At 47.6% G+C, this 27,978-nt stretch overlaps 1 protein-coding gene across 1 annotated transcript; it reads right to left on the bottom strand.

Moving 5' to 3' along the window:
- Positions 1-27: 27 nt before the first annotated feature.
- VWA2 (von Willebrand factor A domain containing 2) lies at positions 28-27,978 on the bottom strand. The gene is made up of 14 exons (XM_054206449.1): positions 27,950-27,978; positions 21,149-21,207; positions 20,413-20,487; positions 18,243-18,376; positions 15,591-15,700; positions 10,888-11,082; positions 10,380-10,510; positions 9,542-9,674; positions 7,750-7,805; positions 6,305-6,412; positions 4,940-5,521; positions 4,054-4,605; positions 858-980; positions 28-161 (listed from the first exon to the last, which is right to left on the bottom strand). Exons 2-14 carry the CDS (start codon positions 21,195-21,197, stop codon positions 28-30), a joined length of 2,382 nt encoding a protein of 793 aa, XP_054062424.1. The 5' UTR covers positions 21,198-21,207; positions 27,950-27,978.

Here is a 27,978-nt window from a genome sequence, read left to right as displayed (position 1 = left end):
AGAACTGGAGCACTCAGCACATCTGTGTTAGTGTCTCTGGTCCACATGCCTTTTGGTGTGCCGGGGGGCTCTGGAGAAGTGCCACAAACCAGTTGAACTCCGCTGCACATGGGAGTGCGGAGGAAGGACCGCGGATCTCAGAGAATCGCCCCGGAGAACTCCTGTTGCAGAAGAGAAGCGCAGATGTGGGATAAAGGACCAAGGGATAAGCTCACGCTCAGTCCATTACAACCCAACAAGCATCCTCTTGGCCTTAGCTGAGAGGTGTTAGAGGCCATGGGGTGGATGTCAGAACTCCTGGGCTCCGGTAAAGAGCACAACACTACGGGGGGAAACCACATAATTGAGAACTTCTCACTCTGGGCATGGGACCACCTCTAGGGAGCCGGAGGCTCACCACCTCCAGCAGGGCCATTGCTCCCTGCTGAAGAGGAGGAGGACAATGGAGAGGCTTTTGCACCATGGAAAGCACCGAAAGCAATAGAGGGTCACACTCCAACAGAGGCAGCTCCCTCCCATTAAAAGGGAGCCAGAGCTTTCTACCCCGGGCATCAAGGGGGCTCGCTTCTTCTAGCAGGGCAGAGGGAAAAGAGGAACAGGACAGAGTGGAAGAAGATTACCAAAATTATTAGACCTTCTTGGGGTTTCCTCACAGTGAATGTGTAAAACAGGGCACAGCTCCCCTCAGCAGCCTGAACCTTTCCACTTCCCATGTGACAGAGGCCACATTAGCACCAAGACCCGGCCACCAAACAGCTGTCCAAGAGTTACAGACACATCTCTGCTCAAGGAGATGTGGAGAGGTGGGACACGTTCAGAGGCGCTGGACAGAACGGATGACATCTGCTGATCCTTACTGCTCTCACAGTGGGGTCCTTCCCAGCCGTGGCACTCGCACCGGTAGCCCCCGGGCCTGAGGATGCATACGCCCTGGTTCATGCACGGGTTGGGTTTGCACAGGTTCACGGGGCTTTTTGCTTCTGCAACAAATACAAACAGAACAGAAGGCTCAGGCACATCTACAGAGTATTAATAGCTAGGACCCACATCCACCAGGAATGCTGCAAAAATAACAGCAACTATATATCCCAGACATCAGAAAACGTCACCTAGGGCTAACGGGATGGGCAGACCGCATTACCGTGGCAGCACCCACAACCCTGTCAACACAGAGAGCAAACTCCTCTGTGTTTAACCTGGAGAAGAGGAAGAAGGAGGACTTTGCCAGATGTTCTGATCTGCAGGCGAATATTCCTAAAAAAGCTTAAAAGAGTGACATCACATTAGGCTGAATGTCAAAGAAAAGCAAAATGAAGCGTCTTTAGAGCTGTGCATTGAACACACCAATGCAGAGCAAGACACATGCCCTGCCCCAAGCCCTGCTTTGCCCTGCAGAGGACCTGAGTTCCCACCAGAGAGAAGCAGGGACAAGAAGTCAGCTGGGAAGCAGGGATGGCATGAATGGAAAACAACACAGGAAAAAATTCTGGGCTTCCTTTCTCTCAAACCTCCTAAAAAAGCCTGCAACCGCAGCTAAAATTCTTATTAGCCCTGTTCTTGTGAAGTATGTGACAGCTTTCCCAACCCTCTTAACACAGCAGAGCCCAGCTGTCAGCAGGGCTGGCAGCGTTTCATGCTGCCTTGCTGTGAATACATTAGGTTAAGTAGCAGCATCCCAGAGGGATTTGCTTCCAGTCTGCTGGAAGCTCCACCGCAGCGTCGGTGAGGGTGTGAAATTCCCCCGCTGAACAATTACGTGATGCAGACTCTGGACCTGCTAGCCTTGCCTTTTGCTCTGCGGTAGAAAAAGCACACAGACGGCGTAGGAAAAGGGGAAGAAGGAAAGAATATAAATTCTATTGCTATCCATCAGGATGGTTACTGCGGCTTGCCGCATGTTGTACTCTTTCTCACATCAACTCTCAACCTACACCTAAGATAGGCAAAATTCACTTTTTCGACAGTCAAATTCTAGGTCTGAGACATCTCAGTTTTTAGTTCCTGTTGATTTTGTATGAAGCCAAGTTGGGTTTAACATTTTTGTTGTCATGAGACATCTCAGATGGGGTCCTGCCTGACAGTGTATCCCCAGGAACAGGCGCTTTTGTTTTCATCATAGGAGCTGCTGGCAACAAAAGCTGGAGGGACCTCTTAGACCAACTACTCTTCTTCCAGCTGGTGGCTGCTCCCCAGATAGCTCTTCCATGGAGCTTCGCTCCGCATGCCATGCGTCCACCTCCACAGCTGTCCCACAGCATAACCTCATGGTCCTTGTTTGGGGGGAATCATGCTATTCTGCCCAGACGCCATTTCTCTGAACTCAAGCCTACTGTTAACACAGAAACATCTTCAATAAGACTCCTGCACTTCAGGGATTATGCCCTTTGATCATTCCAAGAGTCTGTATTTCCCTTAATCAGACTCATATATATTTAATGCTTGGGATCTTTTCTCCTAGAGCCTGGATCATTTTTGCGGTCTCTCTTCAGCTGAGTCTCAGAATAAATACAGTATTTCAGGTGTCTAGAGGCAGGGTCTGTTTTTCACATACTTATATCATGAGTCATAAATTGTTTTAAAGTCCTCTCTTTCACAGACAATGATTCTGTTGAGTCTTAGACTTGGAGTAGAAGACTGAATGAAGGGCTTATCTTTACATCGCCCTTGGTCCCAGCCTATCTAGTACAAACAGCGATTACCTGCACATGAAATGAAAGCAGCGATTCAGTCTCAGGAAATGATATATTATTACCCTGACTCAATGAACCTTGCCGTTTCTTCCCCTTCATCCATGGGGTTGTAGTTAATTTCATGGTACAGCAGATTTGTTTTTATAATAACACAGCTGAAAATACCACTGCAATAGGAGCACACTGAAAAGCTCAAGGTAGGAATCATCTGCAGAGCTTGCCAGGAGACCAGCTCCTCACCCCAAAGAGACGGTGCTGGAGTTTTTTCTAACCCCGAAGGAGCCATAAGCATGCCGAGAGATGAAAAGGACCTTTGATTGTGCTGAAGCTCAACATGCTTCTTCATTTGATCTTACAAACGGGTTAAAACATAACAAAAGCAAATAGCTAGATGTTAAACTTGGACTATTTTGAACAAGAAATGTGGCATGGCATTTTAACTACAAGCACTTTTGCCACCACTGATGTCTGCAAACCAGGGCTGCTATCTTTTCTGAAAAGCTGATTTCCATCAACTCAGAGGCACTCACACTCGGCACACAAGTGCTTCACACTTGGTATCAGCGTCAATTTTTTTCCCAGTTGGGGACTGGCCCTCAGGGCTTGAGGTTTTTGAAGAAAGTACATTTTTTTCTTTTTTGTTTTTTTTTTCTTTTTTTTGGCATAAACATGAGTTTTTACATGAATATTTGCAAATTCTTCCCTCCCGCTTTGGAGACAAGGATTTGGTCCTGCAAACAAAGTTAATCACAGATTGTCTGAAAGCCCCAGTTTAACAGTCTGCAGGCTTCAAAATGGGGAGATTCTGATTTTAAATCCTGTGCAACACACATAAAATCTTGAGACCCTACATGATAACTTCAGTAGCAGGATGCTAAGGAGGAACAGGAACGATGAGGTTTCAGACCCGCCACTTTGCAAACACCTGGGCACAAACCTGTTGAACAAGACAGCAGAGACCTCAACTCGGGGAACCACCACAGCTGGCTGCAGAAGCCTGTCCCATTAAGCCCCCCCCAGCAACACTGCAGGGGGCACAGCAATGCACAGCAAATTCTACAGGTTTAAAGCAACATCAGAAAAAGAGCAAACCACTTCTTCTTTCAGGGAAGGTAGAACCTAGACCTGGCAGTGCTGGAAAGAGCCAGTGACATTAAGCCCTGTCTCACCCACTGGACTGAATCTTAGGAAAGTTGGTTCCTATCCCTATAGGATTGCTTTGGACAGTCATCGTATCTCTATGCCATAGTTTACCCATCTGTAAAATGCAAAAGATAACATCAAGCTCACTCGGTAAAGCATCAGAAAACGTACAATAGCAATGGCTGGTAGCATGAAGAGTGGGGATGGAACATTCTCTCACCTTCACATATTCTTTCAATGATAAGGTCTTGGTAATACTGCAGGTCTTCATAGGAGGAGATGTGGACCAGGTAGTTGGGAGACCCAGCAACCCTCAGCAGCGTATCCCTCTGTGCATCCCCAATGACAACCACAAACACCAAGATGCCGTTGTCCCTCAGCTGCTGAGCTGGGGTGGCTGCATCCTCCATGCCGCCTCCATCTGTGAGCACCACCACCACCTTGTTGACACCAGGTCTTGCTCCTTTCTGCACTGTCATCACATCACCATAAATATGCAGCAAGGCGCTGCCAGCAGAGGCTGAGTCCCCGAGGAAAGGCGCCTGGTCGATGGCTTGGAGGAGAGCTGAATTGCTCGTGTGGGTGTCCAAAGCGAACACAGTGTGAGGTTGGCTGCCATAGACCACAAGAGCAATTTGGGTGACGTCCCGGTTGATGCCGAAGTGTAAACGGCTGTTCCTGACAAAGTCCCTCAGCCATAGAAAATTCTCCAGGCCAACTCCAGCTGAGGCATCCACTGCAAATGCCAAATCCAGAGACTGTGCCTGGCAACCTGGATAAAAGAGTGTAAACATGGTGTTTTTCAGAATATATACGTACTCCTTTCCGAGTACTCCTGTTTTTTTAAAAAAAGCAGGGTGGAAATGGTGGGCAAAATTAATCACTGCTTGTCACTAACTGTGAGGGGTGATCTATGACCCTTTTACACCAATAGATAGACATCCACCATAAAAAGCAGTGATGGAAGTTTATTCCCTGGATCTGTGACTGGCACAAGTGAAACAAGGACATTCATCCTTCTGTCCTTCCCTCCTCCCCAGTGGAGTTCAGAAGACCTCCTCACGGTTTGACAAACTCATCCTGCAATGCCCATACCACAGTCTTACCTTCAGGACTGTCCACACCGCAGATTCTTCTCTGCAGCTCTGGGATCCTGTTGAACAGGTCCTGGGGGTCTGAGTAGACAATCGTCTGCTTTGGATTGCCAGTTACCTCGGCCAGTTCTGCTCTCACAAAGCTGCTTCCTACGCCGATCAAGAAGAGACCTCGGTCCCTCGCATACTTAGCGGCTTCTGCCACTGGATCCTGGGACCTGGAGTCAGTGAGCAAGACCACCACGCGTGGGAGATCATCCTGCACGTCTGCAAAGACTGGGGTGCTCCTAAAACCGTGCTGTGCGACATACCGCAGGGCTCTGCCTGTCAGGGTTCCTCCACCACTGAAATTCAAAGCATCAATGCTCTTCATGAAACTGAGTGCATCCGTATGTTGCCCCACTTCAATGGGTATCCTGACATTGTTATCGTACTGGGCCACCCCCACGTTCATTGGCGAGTCCCGGCCCATCACTGCTTGAAGGAACCTCTTGAGGAACGCTTTGTAGCGCAGGAACCCTTCCAGCGTGACCCCCGCCGAGCTGTCCATCAGGAAAAGGAGATCCACGCCGCACTCGAGACTCAGCTTTGGTGCTGAAAAGGGAAACAGCAATTTGTCACGTGCCAGGCACCTCAGCTGGGGCCTGCTGGAATCCCTGTGGTGTGGAGAAGGGACCCTGCATCCAGTAACCTAAATGGTTTGCCAGACATGTCATGAGTTGGAGGACAACTGTGCCAGGAGCGTGCTTTATTTTGTTTGGATGCCACATTAGCCTTTAGAGACAGGAAATATCTGTGGGAGTCTGGGGGGATTCCTGAAGTTTTGGAAGGCAAAATTCAAATTAGAAATGACAGCTCCACTCTTAGTACTCTGGAGAAAACACTCCAAGTTTCAGTATAACGTGGAGAAAAGAGAGAGTACAAGCACCAGACCCTCATCTTTAACACCCTAAGATACTTTACAGGGGGAGTCCGGATTCTGAGGGAAGTCAGTCCAAAGCACTTTCAGGAACTTTCTGGGTTTCTTACATTGAAGCCTCCAAATCAGGAGAGCCTCCTGGGCCCATGTGTGCAGGGAGGGGACCAAAAGATATATGTACGTCTCTCCCAGTTTTCTCTGCTCTCCTGTTCACATGGCACCTGCATTTAGAAACTAAGGCAGCCATGGCTGGGTGAGGCTTTCAGTGTTGGTGCTATCCATATGCACAAGGTTTCTGAGCAGCGAGACCCAGTCACTGGACCTGACAGTCATAACCGCATGAGAGAAAACCCAGCCTGTCTCCTGGAGAAAAGCCCAAAGGCTGCAGCCCAATCCCAGTTGTCCCTGGGCAGGACACGGCCAAGAAGGAAGGAGGGAGAGTGCAGGTTCACACCTACCGCAGTGGATGTCTCCTCCATACCCCACCGGGCAGAGGCAGCGGTATTTGTCCAGTCCCTCTGGGACACACGTGCCCCCGTTCTGGCATGGCTGGGAGTCACAAGGTTCTAAAGGGGACCAGGGAAGGGAAAGACAGGGAGTCAGCAGGGAGCCTGCCCCTTCCCGTCCTGTGCCAGGGCAAGCATCGCCATTACTGGAAAAGGGTCAAAGCTCTGCCCATCTTGCTGCAGAGTTTGAACTAATCATAGAATGACAGAATCGTCTAGGTTTGAAGAGACCTTTAAGATCATTGAGTCCAACCATCAACCTAACACTGCCAAAACCACCACTAAACCATGGCCCTCAGCACCACTTCTACCTGTCTTTTAAGTACCTCCAGGGATGGCAATTCCACCACTTCCCTAAGCAGCCTGTTCCAATGTTTGATAACCCTTTCTGTGAAGAAATTTTTCCTAATATCCATCCTAAACCTCCCCTGGAGCAACTTGAGGCCATTTCTTACCGAAATAAATCCCTGAGCATCTGACCTAACTACGAAGCTAGAACTGCTTTGAGCTGGAGGTGGCAGTCAGTAACTCCCAGAGGACCTTTACAACCTAGGTTTTTCCCTAATTAGATGTCTCACCTTCCCTGTATTTAGTCTTTCTGGCAGCCCAAAGTGCTTGTACAACCATGCAATGTATCTCACAGGACTGATACCGCTCTTTTTCTTAAGAAAGAGGACACGTGCAACCTCACTCACCTCCATGGCAATTTCATTTGGGGATGGCTCTCCAACAGGCAGTGGTGAAGAGAGCAAACCAGACTGTGACCTCACTTCATGTCCTTTGGAATAACACCAATGAAGTCACATTCGTGTAAATAAAGAATTGCTAAAGGTCACACAGCCCTTCCAGATTTACACCAGCAATGAAGGGATCAGAGTCTGGCCTGCTGCTTGGACAATGTACTGACAAAGAAAATAAAGCTACTGTCATCTGAAGCAGCAAAAGGATAGGGTTAAGGGCAGAACTCAAGGACCATAGCTATTTCCAGTGTCACAAAAACAGTCTGGCAATCAGCAAGTGTCAACTTCCCTGCTAAACTGACGATGCTCATGGTACCAAGTAAATGAATGGAGGCATCTCACTGCATACTCCCCTAGCTGGAGAGCCGTGGGTCCCTGCAGGCATTGGGAAGCAGGGCAAGCCTCTGCCCCAGGACCACAAGCAGACAAGGATTAACTGGCTCCTCAAGCTGCAGGAGAAATGATGGGGAGATATTTTAACCCAAAAGAACTCTGGTCATAGATACCCATAAGACAAAATACCAGGACATAATATCAACTTCTTCCTAAGGATTGCACTCTCTCACTCAGAATAAAATTTTTACAAGTGAGAATAAAACCCCATCTTTTTATTCTTTCCTGCTTTTAAGTAAAATTTTAAAAAACGCTAAGTCCTACCTGGACATACAGTTCGGAAGCATCTGGACGGGTGTTTTATCAAGACTCTCTTCCATCTGAAACAGGAAGAATAAAAACCAATCATGAATTTAAAGATTAACACGGTATCTTCAAGGCTGACCTTACTGTGTTTTCAATGGAACAAATCTTCCTTTGAAAACGTAATTTTTCAAAACAAGTATTTCAAAAGAAAATAGCCATTCTGAGCAGAGTGGCAAAATTAAAAACATCATTTCATCAAATCTACTCTTTTGGGTTTGAGTTCTACTTTAACTTTTTACGTTTAAAGATTATGAATGTATTTTTAAGGCTCCAAATGATTATTTTTTCAGTTGCTACTGAAGATATGTTAAACTTTTTGCTCTGAATGGGAATGAAAAGAAAAACTTACAGCAGTGGGAATTTCTTATTCAATATTAATTCTGCCATCTAACTTATCCAGCTGTAACCGGTGTACAAGCAAGGTTTAGACTGGGAAGAAATCCTCAGTCCTCAGCTGTGCCTCCCAGTGGGATTTTTCAACTTCTTCCATCATTCCCCTGCACTAAGGTGACATGAAAAAAACCCAGACCCTCGAGCAGAAGCGTATATTTGTCACAGGTAAGAAGGCAGGTAATGTTGGTTCCTGACAGTGAGATGATTTCTGCTTTTTTTCATCCCTCTATTTCTCCAATACCTGCAGCTTCAGCATACCACTGATTTTCCAGTGCTCTGCATTACGGCTGCTCAAAACTGCAGCAACTGTGGCCAAAACCATCACTTTTGGGATGCTGTAAGCGAGCCACGAGCTGCTCTGCTCTGCTCTCCCACATTGGCTCCGAGGTACAAGTATCTGGAAACGCTCACAGACATTAGGATATGTCTGAAATTATCCACACAATCATCCCCCAGCATATCTCTGCAGCAGGCTATCAATGCACAGCCCAGATCCGGGGTGATTTTCAAACATCAGTCTGACCGTCTGCTATTAAAACAAACACATGAAGCATCTCTTCAAAGGAAAAACAATTCCCCCTACCAATTTCTGTGCAATACCACTTTCACTCAGCTATTTTTATCAGCAGAGCATGAAGCTGCCTTTCCCTTCACAGCTCATTTTTACAGCATTTCTCCCACTGTACCAACTGCAGTGACAATACTATTTGAAGGATCTGACATGCTTTATGGCTTTTCAGCTCCAGCCTCCTGTCCTCGAGCAAGAGGACATTTCCCTCATGCAGCTCACTGCCATCGACCTGACAATACAGCTCTTTGTGTGCATCCCGGTTTTGGCACAGCCACACTATGACTGGGAGGGTATTTTTTGCCAGTGACTGGAGCCTCTCCATATGACAGGCCCTCCCAAGCCTCCCAGGGCAGCCAAGCGAAGGAAAAGGGGCTTCCCTGAATGGAAGAAAGCCTGTGTGGATGAACACATGACTAGCACCAACACAGGGAGCCAGACCTAGAAACCCTCTGCAGCACACAGTCAGTACAGAGGTGTGAACTGCAAAGCATCTCGGTTCAACAGGCAGGAAACTAATCCCAATTCTATTTATAGTATTTATGGCACTCCTGCGCTAATCATCTTCTGCCTCTTTGTCTCAGTTCCACCTCTTACCCTTTGCTTCCCAGACCAGACAAGGGTGAGAGCAGGGACAGCCTCTTCCTCGGTCTAGAGACCATGTTTGCATCATTCTCCTGAGGTATCTTCATGCCAGTAAAGAGTCATGGTCAGATAAAAGCCTTATTACTGTATCTCTCATCTTCTCTCAGCCCCATTCCCTTTTAGAGATGTGGGTGTCCAACTCACCTGTAGAAAGGGCACAGCGAAGCCCGCACGGCATTTGGCTGCTTTGAGCCTTTCCAACACACGTAGTTTCCAGCCAGCTCTTTCACAGTCTCTAGGGTCCTGCGTTCACAAGGGTGGGATTCAACTTTGCAGCCTGTAGCAAAGAACAAATCCACGTTAGGGTCAATTGCCTCAAAATACAAAGTCTGGGTGGCAGTGGAGCACCACTTTGAAATGGGTTAGTTTTCCTCATCTACCTGCCAGCAGCATACCAAGCAGTGCTTTAAACAGCTTCCATGAGACCCCAGAAGAGAAATTTTTTTGTTGACAAGCTCACCAGCCTACCCCACTTTCTGGGGTGCTCACTATTCATCCTCCTTTGCTTTGCTATAAAACTCACAGTGCTGAGTTCAGGGTTCAATGACAACTTTTCAGCCCCTCTGGTGCTTTCATCATTCATGCACTTGATTTTCTTCTACCCCTGGACCACTCTAGTTCTATCTTTTCTATCTCTTGGGAGCCCCTGGGGGCCTCTCCTTAACACACAGCCAAGTCCATTAGGAGATTTAACGTAGATGTGTTTATCCCTCCATCCCCCATGACACGAGCAAGGACCAATATTCCCATTTTCAAAAGTGAACCAGGACACAGAAAGACTGAGGATCCTGCAGCTCACAGGTATTTGGAGAGGCAGCTGGCAAGCATGCCATCCAGTTTGGGCACCAGAAGCTGGTTACCTCAAAGCACAACACCTGCCAATTCCCCTGCACATTTTCTGACACTGCCTCATCTTTCTTGCTCAGTGACATGGTCCAAGCTCAAAGCTTGGGGGTGAAGGAGAAGCCAGGACAGGGGTTACCTGGAGCGGTGGCACTGCAGACAGAGCCGGTGAGGGTGCTGTACAGGCCGTTGGCAGCATCATCGGCATCTCCAGCAAAGAACACGTGCTGGTCGGTGGGCTCACTAGCCAGCACCTGCAGCTCCTCCCACCTGCCGAGCAAGGTGGGCTTCAACCATTTGTGTAAGAAGACCCTTAGTCATCCCCAAAGAATTGAGTATCAAAAACAAGCCCTGTGCAGCAAATAGCTGATGCAGAACCATGACACCCTTCAGTTTTCAAGATCCTGGTGTGTTTAGTCTCATGCAGTAGCGTAGCTCTACTGAGTGGAAGAGCTTCCTTCACCAACTTTGGTCCTCCTTCCACACCAGCCACCAAATTAGTGTCTCCTCCATGCCTGTGTTACCCCACAAATTCCCTTTTTCTCTTTCCAAAACTCATATCTAGCACAAGAGCACCCCTCACTCACTAAGATTTGCCATTTGGCTAGCCGGGCCTCCCCCTTCCAACTCTGTGGAAAGCTTCCTACCTTGGAAACTTGATTCCCACTGCAAAAACTGTGATGTGTCTCTCCTTCACCTGCATTGCAGGCACTGTGGTGCTGCCCTGGGACTTCCCATCCGAAATGATGATCAGGACCTCAGGGACACTTGAGTTTCTGCCACCAGGGAATCCCTTGCGGAGAACGTACTTCAGAGCCCGACCTGTCTCTGTGCTCCCTCCTCTAGAAAGAAAGAGGATAAAATCAGGATAGCAGAAATCAAAGTTCTGCTCCTGCTAATGAATTTACCATTTGATTTTCAAATTTCCACCCTCTGTTAATGAGGAACTTGGCATATTTCTGCCTGTTGCCACAGAACACATCCACATAGATGTCTAATCCTGTCATTCTTGTCATCTTTCTACCTATAGGTCCCATCTACTCACCCTTACCTCCCTCCTCTCCAACCAGAGCGGCCTCCAGAAGACTTTTAACACACAGCAGAGCGTTTCTGCAATTGGAGCAGGAACCAGAGCTCTCAGATATTAGAGTTTTATTTCCAGCTTCGACAAATGTCTCAACTGCTTCTGTTATTCCATCTGAAAATCACAGTCAGTTCTTCAAGAGTTGTGTGGAAAAGCTGTTTTTCAATAACCTCTTGTATTCAAGTCAGAAACACACAAGTGGGCAAAAAGAACACAGACCAGCATCTCAAAACACCTTCCTTTCTCTTGACACATAAATGTGCTATGAATTCTTGTCACATATCATCTCTTTCCCTCCACGGGACCTTCTGCTGTTCTTAGACCAAGACCTAATGCAGGGAGCTATGCGTCCCAGCTTGTCACTGAAAGTCTGCAGTCCAGCAGTGCCCAGGGAGTCCTTGGCCTTTTTCTCCCTGGCAGATCTGCAGGTTAATTTGATTTTCTACAGAAAGTCATTTGTCCATCCTGTAGCAAAGCTCCTGAAAATACAAACGCTGAAAGCTTCTTAGCGTACCCCTAGAAACTCTGAAGGACTGAACACAAGGTATGCTTTCTTCAGGGCTTCACCAGTACCTTTTACACTAGGAAAGTAAACATTAAGAAAAGCCAATTGATGCTCCAGTTGTCTAAACCCACGCTAAACTCAATTAAAAGCAATACCCTCATCTGCTAGGTTGCTTGCCAGCAGTGCTAGTATGATAGAGAAGGTGCACCAGCCACTGACGTTCACACAAGCTGTACCCCTCACTTCTCGTTTTGGAGATGGGAGCCAGCTACCCCAATATTTTGGCAGCCCTTGAATTCTGCCCTGGAGAAGGAAACATTTCTGAGGTAGAAAGCGATTAGTTCAATACTCAGCAATCCTCCCACTAGCAAAGTACTGAAGCCACACACGGACTTGGTTGCCAAAGGGGGCACATTCCAGTGGCGACGTAAATCAGCGGGTAAAACGGGCTGCTGCTAAGTGTTAGGGAATGGCAGACATCAAGCATTGCAGCAATAACTCCCAAGGAAAAGCAACCTTGAATGCAATTTTAGTAGAAAATAAGCTACAGCTTGACAGAGAACAGCTTCAGACAAAGATGCTTTAGAAACGCTAAGACTCATATCTTGTGAGATTATAAAGAATGAGATTTGCTGGCTGCTGGGTGCCTCCTTAACCCAAGGACTGCCCTGCTGAGCCTGTAGGTACTGGAGCTGCCTGCTTGAAAGGTACACCGCACATCAGCTCAGAGCCCTGGGGGGGAAAAGAGAGGTCCCTCTGGCAGCAGAGAGCACCCAAGAGAAGAGCTGCTCACTGCAGGCCCACGGGGTTATGGCCAGTGTCTGCACAGCCCCAGGGTCTCTTTGGTTATGGCATACTGGATGTGAACTGGGAAGGAGCACCTCATTGCTGAGAGTGCCGAAAATAAAGCAGAAGGGAATAAAAAAAAGGCGGAGTGCTATACTTATGCAGATGTCTAGGAGGGCAAGGAGAGGGCATGGTTGTTTTTATGGGCTATGCATTTACTCTAGTTGTTATTTCTTGCTAGTGAGCTTTGTGGGGCGCAGACTTTCCTCCTTTGCTTTCAAGGCTTAACTTTAAATGACTGTTAGAGATGTCTACTCAAGACTGGGCTCCATGTCCTATGTACCATGAAATGTCATCAAAGTTATATATAAAATTATTATCTCTGTCAGGCTGAGGCAGGAATGATTACATCGTGAGCCAAACACTGAAGTTTTATTTAAGTAAAAGCCATGGAACCTAACAGATACTCTGGAGAGGAGGTAGGAGATGGTCTCTCCTTCTTTTGCGGGGTGAGGTTTGGTGGACTGTGCAGCTGGATCCCAAGGTGGCTGGGTGAAATCAGCCCCAGCCCCCTACCCACCTCCCACACTCAAGAGACTTAGGCTACCCAGGCACCCCAACCCCAGCCCCTGCTGCCGGCCCCATAACGCAACCAATTCAAGCTTCACATCAACCACCTACGGTCCTCACCCAGTCATCACAAGGCTAAGACCTAGCTACAACACAACACGCTGGGCAAAAGCTTTTTGTGCCCTGTAAAAACCAAGGGCAACCTACGCCGCAAGTTCTTCAGCTATTGTCTCCAGCTTTGATCCCTGCCTACAACATGTTATCTCTTTTTGTTGTTGGAGGGCTAAACATTTGCTTATCTCAAAGGGGTAAATCCTGCATGGACATGAGTCTCCCTCTTCCTTTGTTGGTAGTTCTCCATCTCCACGACACGAGAGCTCTGTAATGTGTCATCACCAACTGAACGTTTGATACCAGAGAGAGCCCAGCTCACAGGGAACACACCCCAGTCCTGTTGATAATCAAGCCACTATATCAGAGGAGACATTTCCAGCTGCTTTTGCTTTGAACTTCTTTATTTAGGTACTTCCTCCTCTGCACTCCACCATTTCAAAGCACCCTCAATGACCGTGTTTCCATAATATGTCCAAATCTGCGTTTTCCTGACCAGATGTCAGGAGCTGTCAGATGCTTCAGTGAAAAGTGCTGTGCGTGAGGGAAAATATATTGTGCATAGTCAGGTTGATGACTGGATCTTGATGAACTCACTAAGATGTACCCATTTGAGCCCCGAGGATTAGAAAAAAGTTAATAATAAAAGTGTCTGCACCAAAGCTCATTACATTCAGTTTCTTATTGATTTGCATTTGGAGGTTCGCTGGTTTTTGACACAGCGGATGTGTGTTTAAGGAATTACTCATACAAGGATTTTCTGAAGCCAAAGGAGATATGAACTTTACCTGCTGCCTTTCCTCAGGAACAGCACTAAGAAGGTTTCTCTCTCCCGTAACCAGCCATTGCCTTGTATGAAAGAAACTGGTCATAAATTTAGCATTGGAGATCACCGCCAAATTATGTTGAAATTGGCCAATAAACTCATAAGCTATTTGAATGAGATTCACAGAGAGAGACCGGCAGTCTCTGCCTAAATCACAAAAGCTTCACTTTGGTCTGGTGCAGCCTCCTTTAAAGCGCCTCCGCACCCGGAGCATAGGGCTGAAGTCGGGAAATGCCTCGCTGGCCAAAGGCTTATCAGAAGCACATCAAGCAGCCTCTCAACCGAGACGTCAAACACACCGTTTTTCCGGAAGCCAACTGGAATCCACCCGTAACTATTTTATCTACTTTGAAATGTCAGCTTTTCATTAAACTAGATGAAACGGCCGAGCACAAGGTCATTATTTCTGTTTGATCTGTCAGCATCCATGTGTTATCATCAAGGAATTTCAGTGCCAGACACCAAACACTGCTTCACTTTCTCTGCTCTCACTGATTTTCAAGCAACAGCCAAAGAGGAGGAGAGTATCTTGTTTTCTGGCAAGTTTTTCCTGTAACATTACATGAGAGGTTTTCTTGATTTGATAAACTTATCAAAAGCAATACAACAAAACCCGAGCCAATTGATCTCGCTTGAAAAAGTCAAACATGATCACATTTGCTTGCAATATGTACCTCATGCTAAGAGCAGCAGACATCCATGAGAAATGCTGAGCTAAACTTTAGCCCTAATGCAAATCAGCTAAAGAAAGAGTAGCCACCCGCAGGCCATACCAGTACCTCATCTATCACCAAAACAAGTGTTATTTTGGGGTGGTTGACAGATTCTCTGTAGATCCAAATGTATTTCTCAGAGATTAAAAGTCTGGATTTTGAGAGACACTAAGGACAGTGCTTCTGGCTCCATTTCCTGAGGTCATGGAAAGACATCCAAGTCTTAACATCTTAACATTCAGGAAGAGAAAAGGTTTCCATCTGGAAACCTGATCTTCTTGAATTCAGCAGACACACATGCAGATATCTAGGGGCCAGCAATTCGTCACTACCTCGTAGGACAAAGGAAGTTGTAACCACCAAAAAAATGAAGACGCACGCTCTCCTGCCTTTGCTCAGCCATGTGGGAACGCCACACTTGCTTTTCCCTGGAAGGATGTAACCCACCACCTGGCACAAACGGCCAGAAAAACCTGCCAGGAGGGTCATGGAGAACTCTCCCCTATGTACTACGTTAAGGTACGACACCGAAAACTTTCTCCCCTATCAACTTCCACTGACAAAGAGAGACCAGGCTGCACATTTTTAGGGGACTGTTGATTATGGACCACAGAAAGTGTTCATCCACCTCCCTCCCCGGGGGCATCACGTCGGTGTACGCACAGCAGAAGCGGAGGTGTCTAGACATCAAAAAACCCTCAGTCCAGAGATCATTCATAGCCCAGAAAAAGAGAAGAGCTGTAAAATAAGCTGACCTGAACACAGTCCTCTTGATTCTGTCTTTCACTTCTTGTTTGGTTAGATACGAATCCAGGGGGAATTCAAGGTGGGGAGTTGAGCTAAACTGTATCATTCCCACGCGGACCTAAAAGAAAAGGTTAATCATAGATTATGAAAGGTGCCTGTGAGAGTTTTACTCTTTTGATCAGTTTACAAATTTGGGAGCACCACACTGTATTGAGACAAACACTGGTTTGCGTGTTGAGCCACTGGCAATCTAAATGAACTTTAAAAAAAGAGAAAAAGAGCATAAACCACAGCCTTGCCTATACAGACTATAAACAAGGCAAAAAAAGTTCATCTGCAAACAATGGGAGCCTCTGCTGCAGTTACAGGCAGCTGAACACCTATATTTATCCATTCAGAGCACTAGTAGCCTCAAGGACGGTAAGTTTATAAATAACACCTTTTATACCAAGCCATTTATACACTGTGCAAGCAATCTTTCCATTACTAAAAGCAGCACCCTCTGGCATCGAGCACAGCAGGCAACACAAACCAATTCTTTCTCCCACTACCTCCCTAAAACCATTTTCTATACTTGAAAATACAAACAGACTAAATGGTCTGTATTTGGCAATACATCCAGAATATTTCACTGAAGCCTTACAAGAAGTTTTATGGAATGTGACGACTTCGAAGGTGAAAAGGCTACTGATTTTCAGTCCAGACTATGTGAGGATTAAGAGAACGACTAGGGGAAGAGTAGTATTTAAGAAAAACAACCCACCAAATCTGCAAATATTAAACGTTCAAATTCTTTTGCCTAGGCCTACATTGCAGTTGGTTCCTAGATGCAAGTCTCTACTTTCAGTCAATTTAGTATGAGCCACGAAAAGACAACGCCCATTTCACCAGCATCTCTCAAAGCCTCACACATGCACTTTTATCTCCTTACCATCGTCACCCAGGCTGCAGGAAGCCTCCTGTGCTGTGTGGCTGTAAGCTGAGATCTGAAGGGTGAAGGATGGGGAGGGACTCTTTATCAGGGAGCGGAGCAATAGGATGAGGGGTAGCGGTTTTAAACTGAAAGAGGGGAGATTTGGATTAGATATTAAGAAGAAATTCTTGACTGTGAGGGTGGTGAGGCACTGGAACAGGTTGCCCAGAGAAGCTGTGGATGCCCCATCCCTGGAGGTGTTCAAGGCCAGGCTGCATGGGGCTTTGCACAGCCTGGTCTAGTGGGAGGTGTCCCTGCCCAGGGCAGGGGGGGTGTTACTAGATGATCTTTAAGGTCCCTTATAACCTGAACCATTCTATGATTCTATGAAAGATTTCTTAGATGAAAAAATGATGGAGAGGAACAGTGATTTCAGCTTCAAAGGACCCTGAGAGAGGGACAGAGCAGCACTTTTGATTTTAGGACCTGGAGCAGTGGTGGCAGTTGATCTGGAGGAGGTTTTTGGGTAGAAGTCTAAGCAGCCCTGCCATGGGAACCAGGAGCAAACACAAGACCTGCCTCTCTTCCTTTGCTCCCAGACACCTCTGGAGAATCAGACATGGAGCAGGGGTCCTCAAAGCCACAGCAAGCCCAGGATCACTCTCTGTCCTGCCTCAGATTCCTCTTCCTACTACGGAGAGACCTTGCATCCCTGCCACAACCTTCCTAAAGACCTGACATTTATTTGGAAAGGCTCTGGCAGGGAATCATCCCAGCCCACTCCAAGGGCCCTGGCTAGGGATAGCGTGATGTGGGACTAGATGCACAGCTGGAACTGCAGCTGGGTCTGGCTTGAAACCCCCTCAGACAAACCCCGGGATGTGTCATTCTGTCCCAGAGGTGCCTCAGGGACACCTCCAGGAGCAGGTAAGACCTGAGGGAGCCCAGACTGTGGTTACAGCAGCACAGCTCCCATCACTCATGGCAGGCACACAGCACCCAGAATTAGACTTTGATTTGAGCCAAGGTCCAGAATAGGAGTGGACAAGAAAGAACTTGGCATGGCTACACTTGTTCATTCATCTTAGCGTGTTTTATACTGGGTATCTGTAAACTCCAGCTGCTTGGACTCCATCTGGCAGTCCCAGCTGGTCAGTTCTGTGCTCTTCTCTCTGGTGAGCACCAGGATTAAACTCACTGCACCATTAGCAGGTGGAGAGGGAGGTGATATCTTGGAAACCTATGGCAGCATATGGCCTCAGTATATAGCCAGTGTCTCACAATGAACTCCTTCCCTTCTGCCCTTTTGGCTTATTTTGGAATAGAGACCTCCTAGGAGAAGCAGAGCAAGCAGACTGCACCATTTACCTCTGTACAGAAAGGTGATTAACTTCCCAGAGACTAATTCTGCAACTTTCCAGGGAAAAACAACAAGAAGATCCAACCATTTTAATCTATAAGCATCCAAACCAAAATAAAAATGAGTAAAAAAACCCCAAATCATAATCTTTAACTTGAAAGATTATGTCTTTTCTTAAGACCAAATGGAACTGCTTAAAATCTGTGAAGAATCAAGTGTCCTCCAACTCCACCGCTTCACAAACCTTCACCGCATCTTCTGAATAAATACTCTGGCCCCATGGTAGCTGCTAGGTTGAATTTTGCAGTTTCACTCAGCACGTTATCACTGGCCTTTCCACATGTTGCCAAGCTGCTTGAAATAAAATGACACATTCCTGAGACTCACCCTGTCTGGACGGATGTCCAAGGCATCACAGAGCTTGCCTGCAAAGTGCTTAGACCTCTCAAAGCTTCCTTTGCCAATGCTGTAGGAGCCGTCCAAGAGGAAAAGGACATCTAATGAAGCAGAGCACTGCATCGCTAGGAGAAAAAGATACACACTGTGAAACTGCATTATTTATTAGTCTCACTCTCTGGAAGCAGATAGCCAAGAGCAGAAAATCCAGACAAATGGAGTTGCAGAGGATGGAGTGGGGCAGCCTGGTGGTCACAACGCCAAGCCCACACACACTCTACAGCGCCAGGTCAGCCCTCGCAGTCTGCAAGGCTTTCACCTGAGGTTTCAGGTCCCCAGCCTGGCTTCAGCAGTTCGGTGAAGGCGTGGGAGCAGCCACTCCAAGGAGCAGATGCAGTGCCACATCCTTAACCACAGAGAGAGTAGGGAGAGGTGAGGAGCCAGGAGAGGCAGCAGGCTCTCCTAGCCCAAGGCATGGATGAGAATCCAGAAGGCATCTGCACAGTGTACAGTGTACAGAGCTCCACGGAGCCAGATGTGTTTCATCTGCAGCACATTTTTCAAAACACGCTCTTATTTTTCTAAACACAAACTCTCTGAACAGCTCCGAGGCACTGACAGAAACACTTTCCACAAAAATCTGCCTTTTATCCTGTCTTCAGAGACATGTCCTTGTATCACCCCTGCCTGCATGGACACAACTGCTCCCAAGTACAAGTTCTTGACATGCTTATGCTGCAGTGGAAGTCCCTAACTTCACTGACAAAAAGTAAAACAAATAAAAAGGCAGCCTTCAGACTCTGAAGAGACATTTTCAAAGCACTTACACAGAAATTTTAAAGTTGCCTCTGCAGCATTTACGAGAACTAACTTCAAGGGAAACTGAACCCAGAAGCTCAATATAGGGAGCAAGCACACCGACCTTCTAAGAGCCCATTTGGCCTATGCCCTTTCTCTGTCCCCATTATTATCATCACCTTTTTATTATCACTACTTTTTTCAAAATCATTCCTGCTAGCAAAAAAACCTCAATTTATAATTAATTAGGCTTTTCTAATACCAGGTTGTGAGGGACTGAAAGTTGTTAAGCATTCCCTTCTGGGTCACTGGTTTTTCTAATATGGCAACCAGCCTTGCCCCGGGGCACCGCACTGGGGATGAGCTGCAGCATGGCCTCCTTGCCAGCGCCGTCCCGGCTCGTCAGCCTTGTCCTCGCAGCCGATCTGAATGTGGGGATGCAACAACCCGGGTGCTCGCCCGCAGACACTGACCCTGGCTGCCTGCCCCAGCATGCACAGAGAAAACTTCCACGCCCCCCATCCCAGTAGGGGCTCGGCACGGAGAAATGGTCCTCAGGTTGCTCTGGGGTTCAGCGGTATGAGGAGCAGGGATCTTCATATTGCAGCTGCAGCAATGCAGCTCTCTGACAGAGACTTGTAGGCAGGATGTCAGCAGCCCACCAAAGAGCTCCTGGTGGCGTGCGTTGGTGAGAAACACTCAAATACAGCGCATCAGGATGGAACAGCTGAGCTGAACACATGCTGCTATGGGATGGGGCTGCAGGGCACACCCGGCATAGGAAAAAACGTAGTTTATCACTTGACAGACAGACAATAGAAAATAAAGGCTAGCAGGAGAAAGCACGATACAGTTTATAAGTAACCGACTGCATGCACATCAAGGAAGCTGTAGGTGAACATGGTCCGATGGCCAGCCAGAGCCCAGTCATCCCTACTCACAGCATCGTGGCTGGTGCTGGCTTTACAGCCTGAATGAATCAGCCACCTGAGAGGGCTCTTCACAAATCAGGTCTGTAATTAAACATGGCTCCTTAAATCAGGAGTGCTTGAAACAGGCTCTGAAGGAACAGACAGAAACACCAGCCGGCTGGCAAATCGCCAGCTTGGGCAAAACAGAGCAGGCTGCCGTCCCAGAGGAGCTGATACCAACAAGGGGAAAAGCCAGGCTGGGGCAGAAGGAGACACAACGCTGTGCTCGCCAGAGCATTGCTGGGGACTTTACAGACCAAATGGAGTACAATAAGTTAAAAATAATTAAAAAAAAAAAAAAAAAAACAAACCAAAACAACAAAAAGCCCTGAGAGAAACAAAGAAAGAAGGAATTTGGAAAGTAGATTACTTGCTTTAAAAAACAAACTTACACTGGCCAGCAGCTGAGATCTTGCCAATCATCTCCTGGTCAGCATGAATTTTTTGCATACCCAACACCAGCAAAACTGTGGGATCAAACAGATAATCACTCATCAACACTAGAAACTGCCTTAAAAAAAAAAAAAAGAAAAAAAACTCATAAAGGTATGCAGGCTTTAACCTATAGCAGCAAAACCACTGTTTTGCTGTATAGATTTCACACTCACAAAAACTAATTTGGTGACACAGCACAGCAGTGTATCTACGGGAGGAAATTCCTTCTAGCCTGGACACATAGAGCACGAAAAACGCCAAGGACCTGACTCCAGCACACAGGAGGACACAGGGTGTCCCTCTGCCCACCACATGCAGGGATGCAGCAGCAGAATAAGAGCTAGGCCAGGCTTAGGCTCCAAAGACTGCAGTCATAAGCACTGGATACACCAAATAATTGCACTGGAGAAATCTATGAACTTTTAATATCATAATAGTAATATCAGCTTTTCCCATATCAAAGAGACTCTTGACATACAAATCAGTCACATGTGTTTGAATTCTGATAAAAGCTGTTTCTCCAGGTATTATTTTCTCCTCTTCTGTGTGAAACTATGTTTCAGAGGTTTATCTGTAAACCTCTTGGAGAGGCACCAATTTGACTCTTGCTCCTGGGAACGAAGAACTCCACCCGGAGACGGGGAAGCATCCGAGACAGAAACCACTGATGCAAAACAACAACTTTAAACATACCTTGGGGAAGCAGGAAAACGCAGATGGACTCAAACGACAAGATGGCCATGGTGACAAACCTGAAAGAAAAAAAATATGAGAGGAATGTTAATGCAATTCCTAAAGCCGGTTTCTCTACCTGCAGCTGATCATCTCCTTGCTGGTTGTCTCATCTGATGAGTTCAGAAACACTCGGTCTGAGGGGCAAAAGCAACTCCTACCCTGGGGAGAAGGTTGGGAAACAGACAGAAGGAAAAAGCATGAAAATGAGGGAATGAGAAATGAAAAACCATGAAAATGAGAACAGAAAGTCTCCCTACATGCTCATCTCCTTTCCCATCAAAACTGAAGAAAGCAGGCTTCGCGGGGGAGGGAGGGACTGGCCAGCCTCCCCTCCATGGCCACCCAGACGCTACTCTCCTCCCTCCACCTCCTTCCTCTTCACCACACCTCCCTCTCAAAGCCCAGTCCCACCATGGCCCCCGCTGCCCTTGCAGGGCCAATGGAGAGGCAAACACAGCTCCTCCGGGGGTTCACTGGGCAGAACCACGTCCCCCCGACCCCACCATCGCTCGGGGCTCCAGCTGAGACCTCCCTGCTGCGGAGCACAGCAGAGGGGACCCGTCCCGCAGGGCCTGCCATGGCCAGTGCTGCTGCCCATCCTCATCGCGGCTCTTCAACAATCCTCAGCCACAAGCTCCTTCATGCCTCGCGTTTTGTGAGGACTGGCTTTCTGGGGAGATGTTTTTATGTATGTGTCCAGCAAAGTCAATTTTCTGCTCATTTTTCCTTTGAAATCAGCAAGGCTGCCATCACATTGTAGGTGGACTTCAGTGACGCTTTCAAGCATGCCCAGATTTAGACCAAGCATGTCTGGCAGAGGCTTTGGCTTTCTATTTAAAACATGTATATTTATTTTTTCTCCAGACTAAAAGCACAGGGTGCACTCACTAGAGCAAATGTGACCAGATTCACACTGGGCCTCTGCCCCTCTCATTGCAAAAGCAGATTTTCTTTGTGTAGTTAAAGACAAACAAACACATTTTTGATAACCAACTCTATTAACCAATTGTTTTTCCAAGACAATAGAGGGCTTTTTCTCAGGGAAGACTTGTCTCTGCAGCAAATGATATATTTAATAAACAGATGTGAAGACGCGATGCTTGTTAGTGAAATTGCCAAAATAGGCCCATTCCCATCACTCCAGGTGACAATTTTTTGAAAGCATCATCTGGCAAACCTCATGCATCAGGGCACTGGGAGTCAGGAAACATCTTCCTGGGGTGTCCCGTGGGGCCCCCATGCTGCCTGTCCCGCTCCAGCCCTCCACCGCCGCCCTCGGACACATCTCTGTGCATTGGCTGCTACAGGAAGGAACACACTGAGTCGGAGGAAGGAGCCGAGCTGCAATTCCTCTCTCTGTCTTATTGTTTGACCCGGCACTTAACATCCAGTGGTGGTGTCTCACTTCCTCAGTTCCCCCAATCTTTGAACTCGTGTGTCAGCACCCATGTGTTTCCACAGGTGGGAAGATTCTCCTATGGCTACTCCCAGCAGGCCAGGGGCACGCAACACTTCAAACCCCATGACACAAGCCAAGCTTTAAGCAACAGAAACTTCTCCTCTGGGCAGGCTTTTCTCTTCAGAAGAGTGGGTGAGACACCTGAAGCAACGTGCATCCCTCTGTCTTGTACTAGATCATCAGTCCCTGACCCTTCCCTCTGCCAGGGGAACCCCTCGCACCCTTTCCGGTCAGAGCAAGGACCCATTAAGCCCATGCAGCTACCTGCACCTCACACCCCTCACATCAGACAAAACAAGATATCTGCAGCAGGCCACGCTCAGTTACCTGCACAGGTCCAGAAAGAAGGAGGGATTAAAGAAGTGTCATCAGGGATTACAGACACAATAACGCTCTGTCTTGGGGGTCTTTACCCAGTTCCAGGTGCTTTACAAGCATGACCCTTCAGCGCATCCTCCCAACACCACCACCAGACCACCGCTGCCAAATTAACAGATCCCAAGCTGGCTTAGGTAAAGGCAGGTAAACACAAAACATGACTTCATCAAGGAAGCCCTTGTGTCCCTCAGTACCTTCAAGCCCTGGCACATGCCACGAGGTAAGGTCATCCTTTTGCCATGCCCCAAGAACATTCTTTCTAGGAGCTAATTCCAGAGCACACAACACCCAAAGGAGGACAAGCCTCTGCTTGTAACCAGATGTGAGAGGTGTGGGGGAATTTCAGGTTGTTTTCATATAAAACATTGACAGGTCGAGATGTTTCTACAACTTGGTCTTATCTTGTGCTCAAATCAACTAATTTGCAGGATGAATTCTTTGTCTTTCAGCCGAGCTAGACTCTCAGCAGCAGGAACTGAAAGAAAGCTTCATCATCACCTGCTACTCATCAGCATTAGCCCAGGAATAGCAGCAGCCGAGCAACTTCAGACAGCAGCTTTGCTGGGGGATGGGGTGGTGAGTGAAGGATCTTTTCATTTTATCTTCTTGGCCATTAAGAAAGGGAATTTCAAAAACGTCTACATTAGTACTGGGTCAAAATTTTTTGTTTTGTTTTGTTTTTAAATCACGCTCAGTCAAAACTCCTATTTTTTGTACCCAGATTTTTACTTGGCCACATAAATACGATGACGACTTAAGTAAAGCTAAGTAAGAGTGTAACCATGCGTGCCTTATTTGGAGGAGTGAGACAGGAAAAGGGAGAGGTAGAGGGGGGGAAAAGCTCTTCTTGACAAGCATCTTCCCAATGTGTCTTTTGCCATCTGCAAAACATCTACGCTTGCTTAGTCTTACTAATGAGACAGTACCAAATTGTGAATTGAAAATACAGTGAACCCAACACCACCAGCCACTGTGGTCACCTGGACGTGGAACCAGGTCTGACAGCACAGCTGTGCCTGCAATGGGCCAAGAGCCTGGCTGCGAGGGGGTCCAAAAAATAGTGTGGGCTGGTGTCTCTGTAAGAAAGGGAAACGGGCTTGCAGGTGATGGCAGGTACCTTGCTAAACTTGCCTGGCACGAAACACCACCTCGAGATGCTGTCCTGTGTATATCCGTATGGGCACAGCCCACTTCTACAGACCGTAACTAGAAGGGTTGGTACCATGTGCACTACTTTGGGGCAAATGTTACTCTTGCACTGGGACAAGAAGAAGATACTTAAAAAGTAGCAGTCAGCCCCTTTAATTAATTACAACCTCTCCTCACCTCAGAGACCTAGCTTGCAACAAAAGGCATCTCCAGCTCATTTTTCAAACTGTCCCCCTTTTATTTAATAGTAGGGGAGAAAGCAGAAAAGATTATACTGCATATTGATTAAAGCGTATTCTCAACGAGCCAAGCAACCCCCTGTCACTGCAGCTGTCACTCTGTGTTTCTCTTCGGCGCTGCTGTCTGCTGGGGAGGACGTGGCACCAGCTTGCTGAGGGGAGACCACTGTTAGGGGCTCGTCTGACATTTAGGTGTAGGGAGAGAAGAGAGGAAGGTAATTTTGCTGCCCCCCCTCTTTCAGTCTTCCTCAGCCTGTTTCCTATAAGTAAATTTTACTTTTGTTCTTCTTGCCCAGGTTTGGAGGCAGTGGGCCACCTCTGTTGGGAACTCCAGGTGTCCCCTCCGCCTGGCTGCGGGCACTGCCTGGGACAGGGGGCAGCTAATGGGGGGAGCCGAAACTGAAGGGGGGAGGAGGAAGATGACAGGGAAATGTTTAACTTCTTAAAACAAGCATCACAAATTTCAGTCCAAAACTTTTGACAATTTTTTTTCTCCAAGTGGTAAACGAGATTAAATTTCCATAAGACTTTCTGCAAAACCAGCTTGTTTATTCAACCCCCTCTGGTTCTGCAGCAAGGAACAGTTTTGACAGGCTCTCTTCCCCTGTGCAATAAGGGCTCCTGCACGTAAAGAGACCTTGATCTTGCAGCGCCGCTCACGTGGGGTACTGTCAAAATCAACACACTGCAGATCAGGTCCTGCACGACCCACGAGTTATGGAATAAAAGACACTTTTCTGACCCAAGATCTTGTGCTAAACTTACTGCAGAGTTTGTTCTGACAGAAGTGCTCATGCTACTGACTTTGCCTGTGGCTAGAACAGCAGGATTGTCTCCACGGATGTCTCATCTTTTTTATCGTTTGCCAGATGCCACATGCGAGACCACCCAAGGGAGCCAGAGCCTGCCTCAGCATTGCAAGCGCTCACCGCAGCCCCTGCGGATGCTGGGGAGAAACGCCTTGTGCAGTGTCTGGGAAAAGGGGTACAGCCATCTGTAGGAATTGGTGTCTTAGGGCAAACCAATGGCAGCATAAGAAAATAAATACGCAAACAATATCATTATATTCAGGTTATGAAAGAATGCAGATGACTTGGTCGCATACCCTGCTGAGAACTACTAATTCAAGGCTATGGGTTCTGGTGCAATTACTGTAATTGTCCCCTTTCGCCCCCAGCTCCGAGCTGTAGAAACATGGGAAGGCTACAGCTGGGTGCCTGACCTGCACTGCCTTGCACCAGCCAGAAACATCCACACCTGAGGTGGATCAACTAATGATCTACCTACACCACGTGCAGGTGTGAATGGGTTCCAAAGAACGAGGCAGGAGAGGATCACACTCCCTACAGCAGGCAGCTTTCTAGTGCAAGTCAGCAGGAAGACATCTCTCTGCTTTATTCCTTAGAGGTACCACCATGCCACACAGATACCTTTCTCCAAGAGCTTCCCAGAAGGACAGGAAGACCTTAGGTTTGTCCCCTTGTCTCACAAGACAAAAAAAACCCTCTGTTATTTCACTTGTCAGCATCACCGAGTCCCGAGAGCCTCCTCCACAGGCAGAACGCAGAGGTGAGGTGCTCCTGGCAGCTCCCTGCCTGTGGCAGGAGCAAACCATTGGTCAAAGAGTATCACGCTGGTTGCTAATGAAGCCAGGCCTCAAACCGTAGGCACCTGCTGGCTGGCTGAGAAGGACAAGCCTCATAGTACCACAAACAGGAACAAGGATTTAAAGAGTGCTATGACAAGCCTCCCTCTGGAGAAAACAAAATTCTGGTCTGTCCTTCCCCAAACAGACGATACTGCAGAAGAGGAGGAATTCTACCTTTCCAAGCCAGTCAGTTGCTGTGATTACCTACAACAGAGGCTCAAGGGAGGGGAAACCCTTTTTTGACATCTCTGGTATTCAATTTAGCTCTCAGAATGTGAGACAGTCCGTCCTCACCTCAGCGTGCATGGTGCCAAGATGGTCCTGATCATTGCATACCAAGCCCTTTTTACAAAACTAACTGCAGTTCGCGCCTTATCCTCCTGCTGCATCTCTGTGAGCCCCAGGGACAAGCCCAAGCCTGGCAATTTTCTCCATGGCACCACTCTTGCAAGCACGTACAAGCTGTTACCTGCGTATACTTTCAGGGCAGAGGTCTGTGGGCCCTTCCTAAGGGAGCTTTGGAAAGTGGGAATCTTCCACAGTTTTTTTTTTCTGCAGCTCTAGGGTAAGGTCAAAAGAGATTTTTTTATTTTTTTTTAAGTCATTCCATTTACTTATTCCTCTTAGTGTCTTCTAAAAGACCCAGACATCTTCAGGAGCACACACTGAAGATGATGTGGTCAGCTGTCCCAGCACACAGTGCACGAGGAGTGGGTCACACACCCCCTCCAGCACAGCACCCCCCTGAAGAAAGTGGGAAAATGTGGTTGTATGTGCGAGTTGTCTCTTGGTGATGCCTCATCTTCACTACACAAATCAACAAACAAAATGGAAGTCAACTTAGCAGAAGCCCCTGTAAAACAATTTTCACAGTTTTGAGGTCACATTTTAATGTCTGTTCACATTTTCCCAGATAACTTGAAAGCTCCCTGTTTCCTTTCCATGACAGGCCACTGGGAAAGGCATCTCCATCCCTCTTTAACACACACAAAAATCAAGATACAGAAAGACAAAGTGACTTTCCCACAGGTGCGTGAATTTATAGCACAACTGGGAAACAGCCAGAAAGTTCTCCTCTAGCCATTATACCACATCAGGAAAAGCCGCTGTTGCATATACTCGAAGACAGGAGCTACTCTAATTTCTTTAATGAAGTACAAGCGTCTGGGCATATTAAAGGTATCATTCCAGGTCCTTCAGTCATTGTTTGATCAAGACTTGATCAAGTCGTCTTTGTGTCTTCTGCAGAAAGGTTTTCATTAAGGACATGAGACACAACCTGTCTGAAAGCCTGCCCTGGCAAGTTCAGCCCTTTCCCCTGGCCGCACCCCAAAATGGCTAGAAACAAGACAATTAAAGCATTACAGCACGGACTAGGTCTGGTTTTCTGGGTGATGGGTTTTTTTGTGGGTTTATTTTTTTTTGGTTATTTTAATAACAGAACATGGCACTACTAATTCATTAGAGTGAATAAATCCACCCCTTGTTCAAGACAAGTCTGACCCAACCCCGTTACCGAGTACAGGAGCAAATCTTGTGCTCTGGGGCACCGCGGCACCGGCAAAACACGCAGAGGCTTGTCCCGGGTGCCAGGTCTTCTCCTGACCCGGGAGAGGACCACGGCTGAGCAATGGGACTTCTGGGTGCCATCTGCCATCGCCTCCCTTGATCCCGACCGGCACTCGGGCTCGGAGATGCCCACCGGAGAAGCGGAGGGGACAGAAATGCTTCACCGCCGCCGGCACCGACGCGGCGCTAGCCCCAGGGGCCGCCCGGGCCGAGACCTCCCGACCCGCCCGGGGAAGACTCGCCCAGACGCGATCCCCCACTCGCCCCTCTCGGCGGCCACCGGCCCTGGCTCGCTCGCCCTCCCGTGTGGTGCTTACCCAGGCTCCGCGCACCCCGCCGCGGCCGC

This window comes from Rissa tridactyla, chromosome 6, assembly GCF_028500815.1.
Source record: "Rissa tridactyla isolate bRisTri1 chromosome 6, bRisTri1.patW.cur.20221130, whole genome shotgun sequence".
Taxonomy (NCBI): Eukaryota; Metazoa; Chordata; class Aves; order Charadriiformes; family Laridae; genus Rissa; species Rissa tridactyla.
This window is presented reverse-complemented; position numbering and strand designations above follow the sequence as displayed.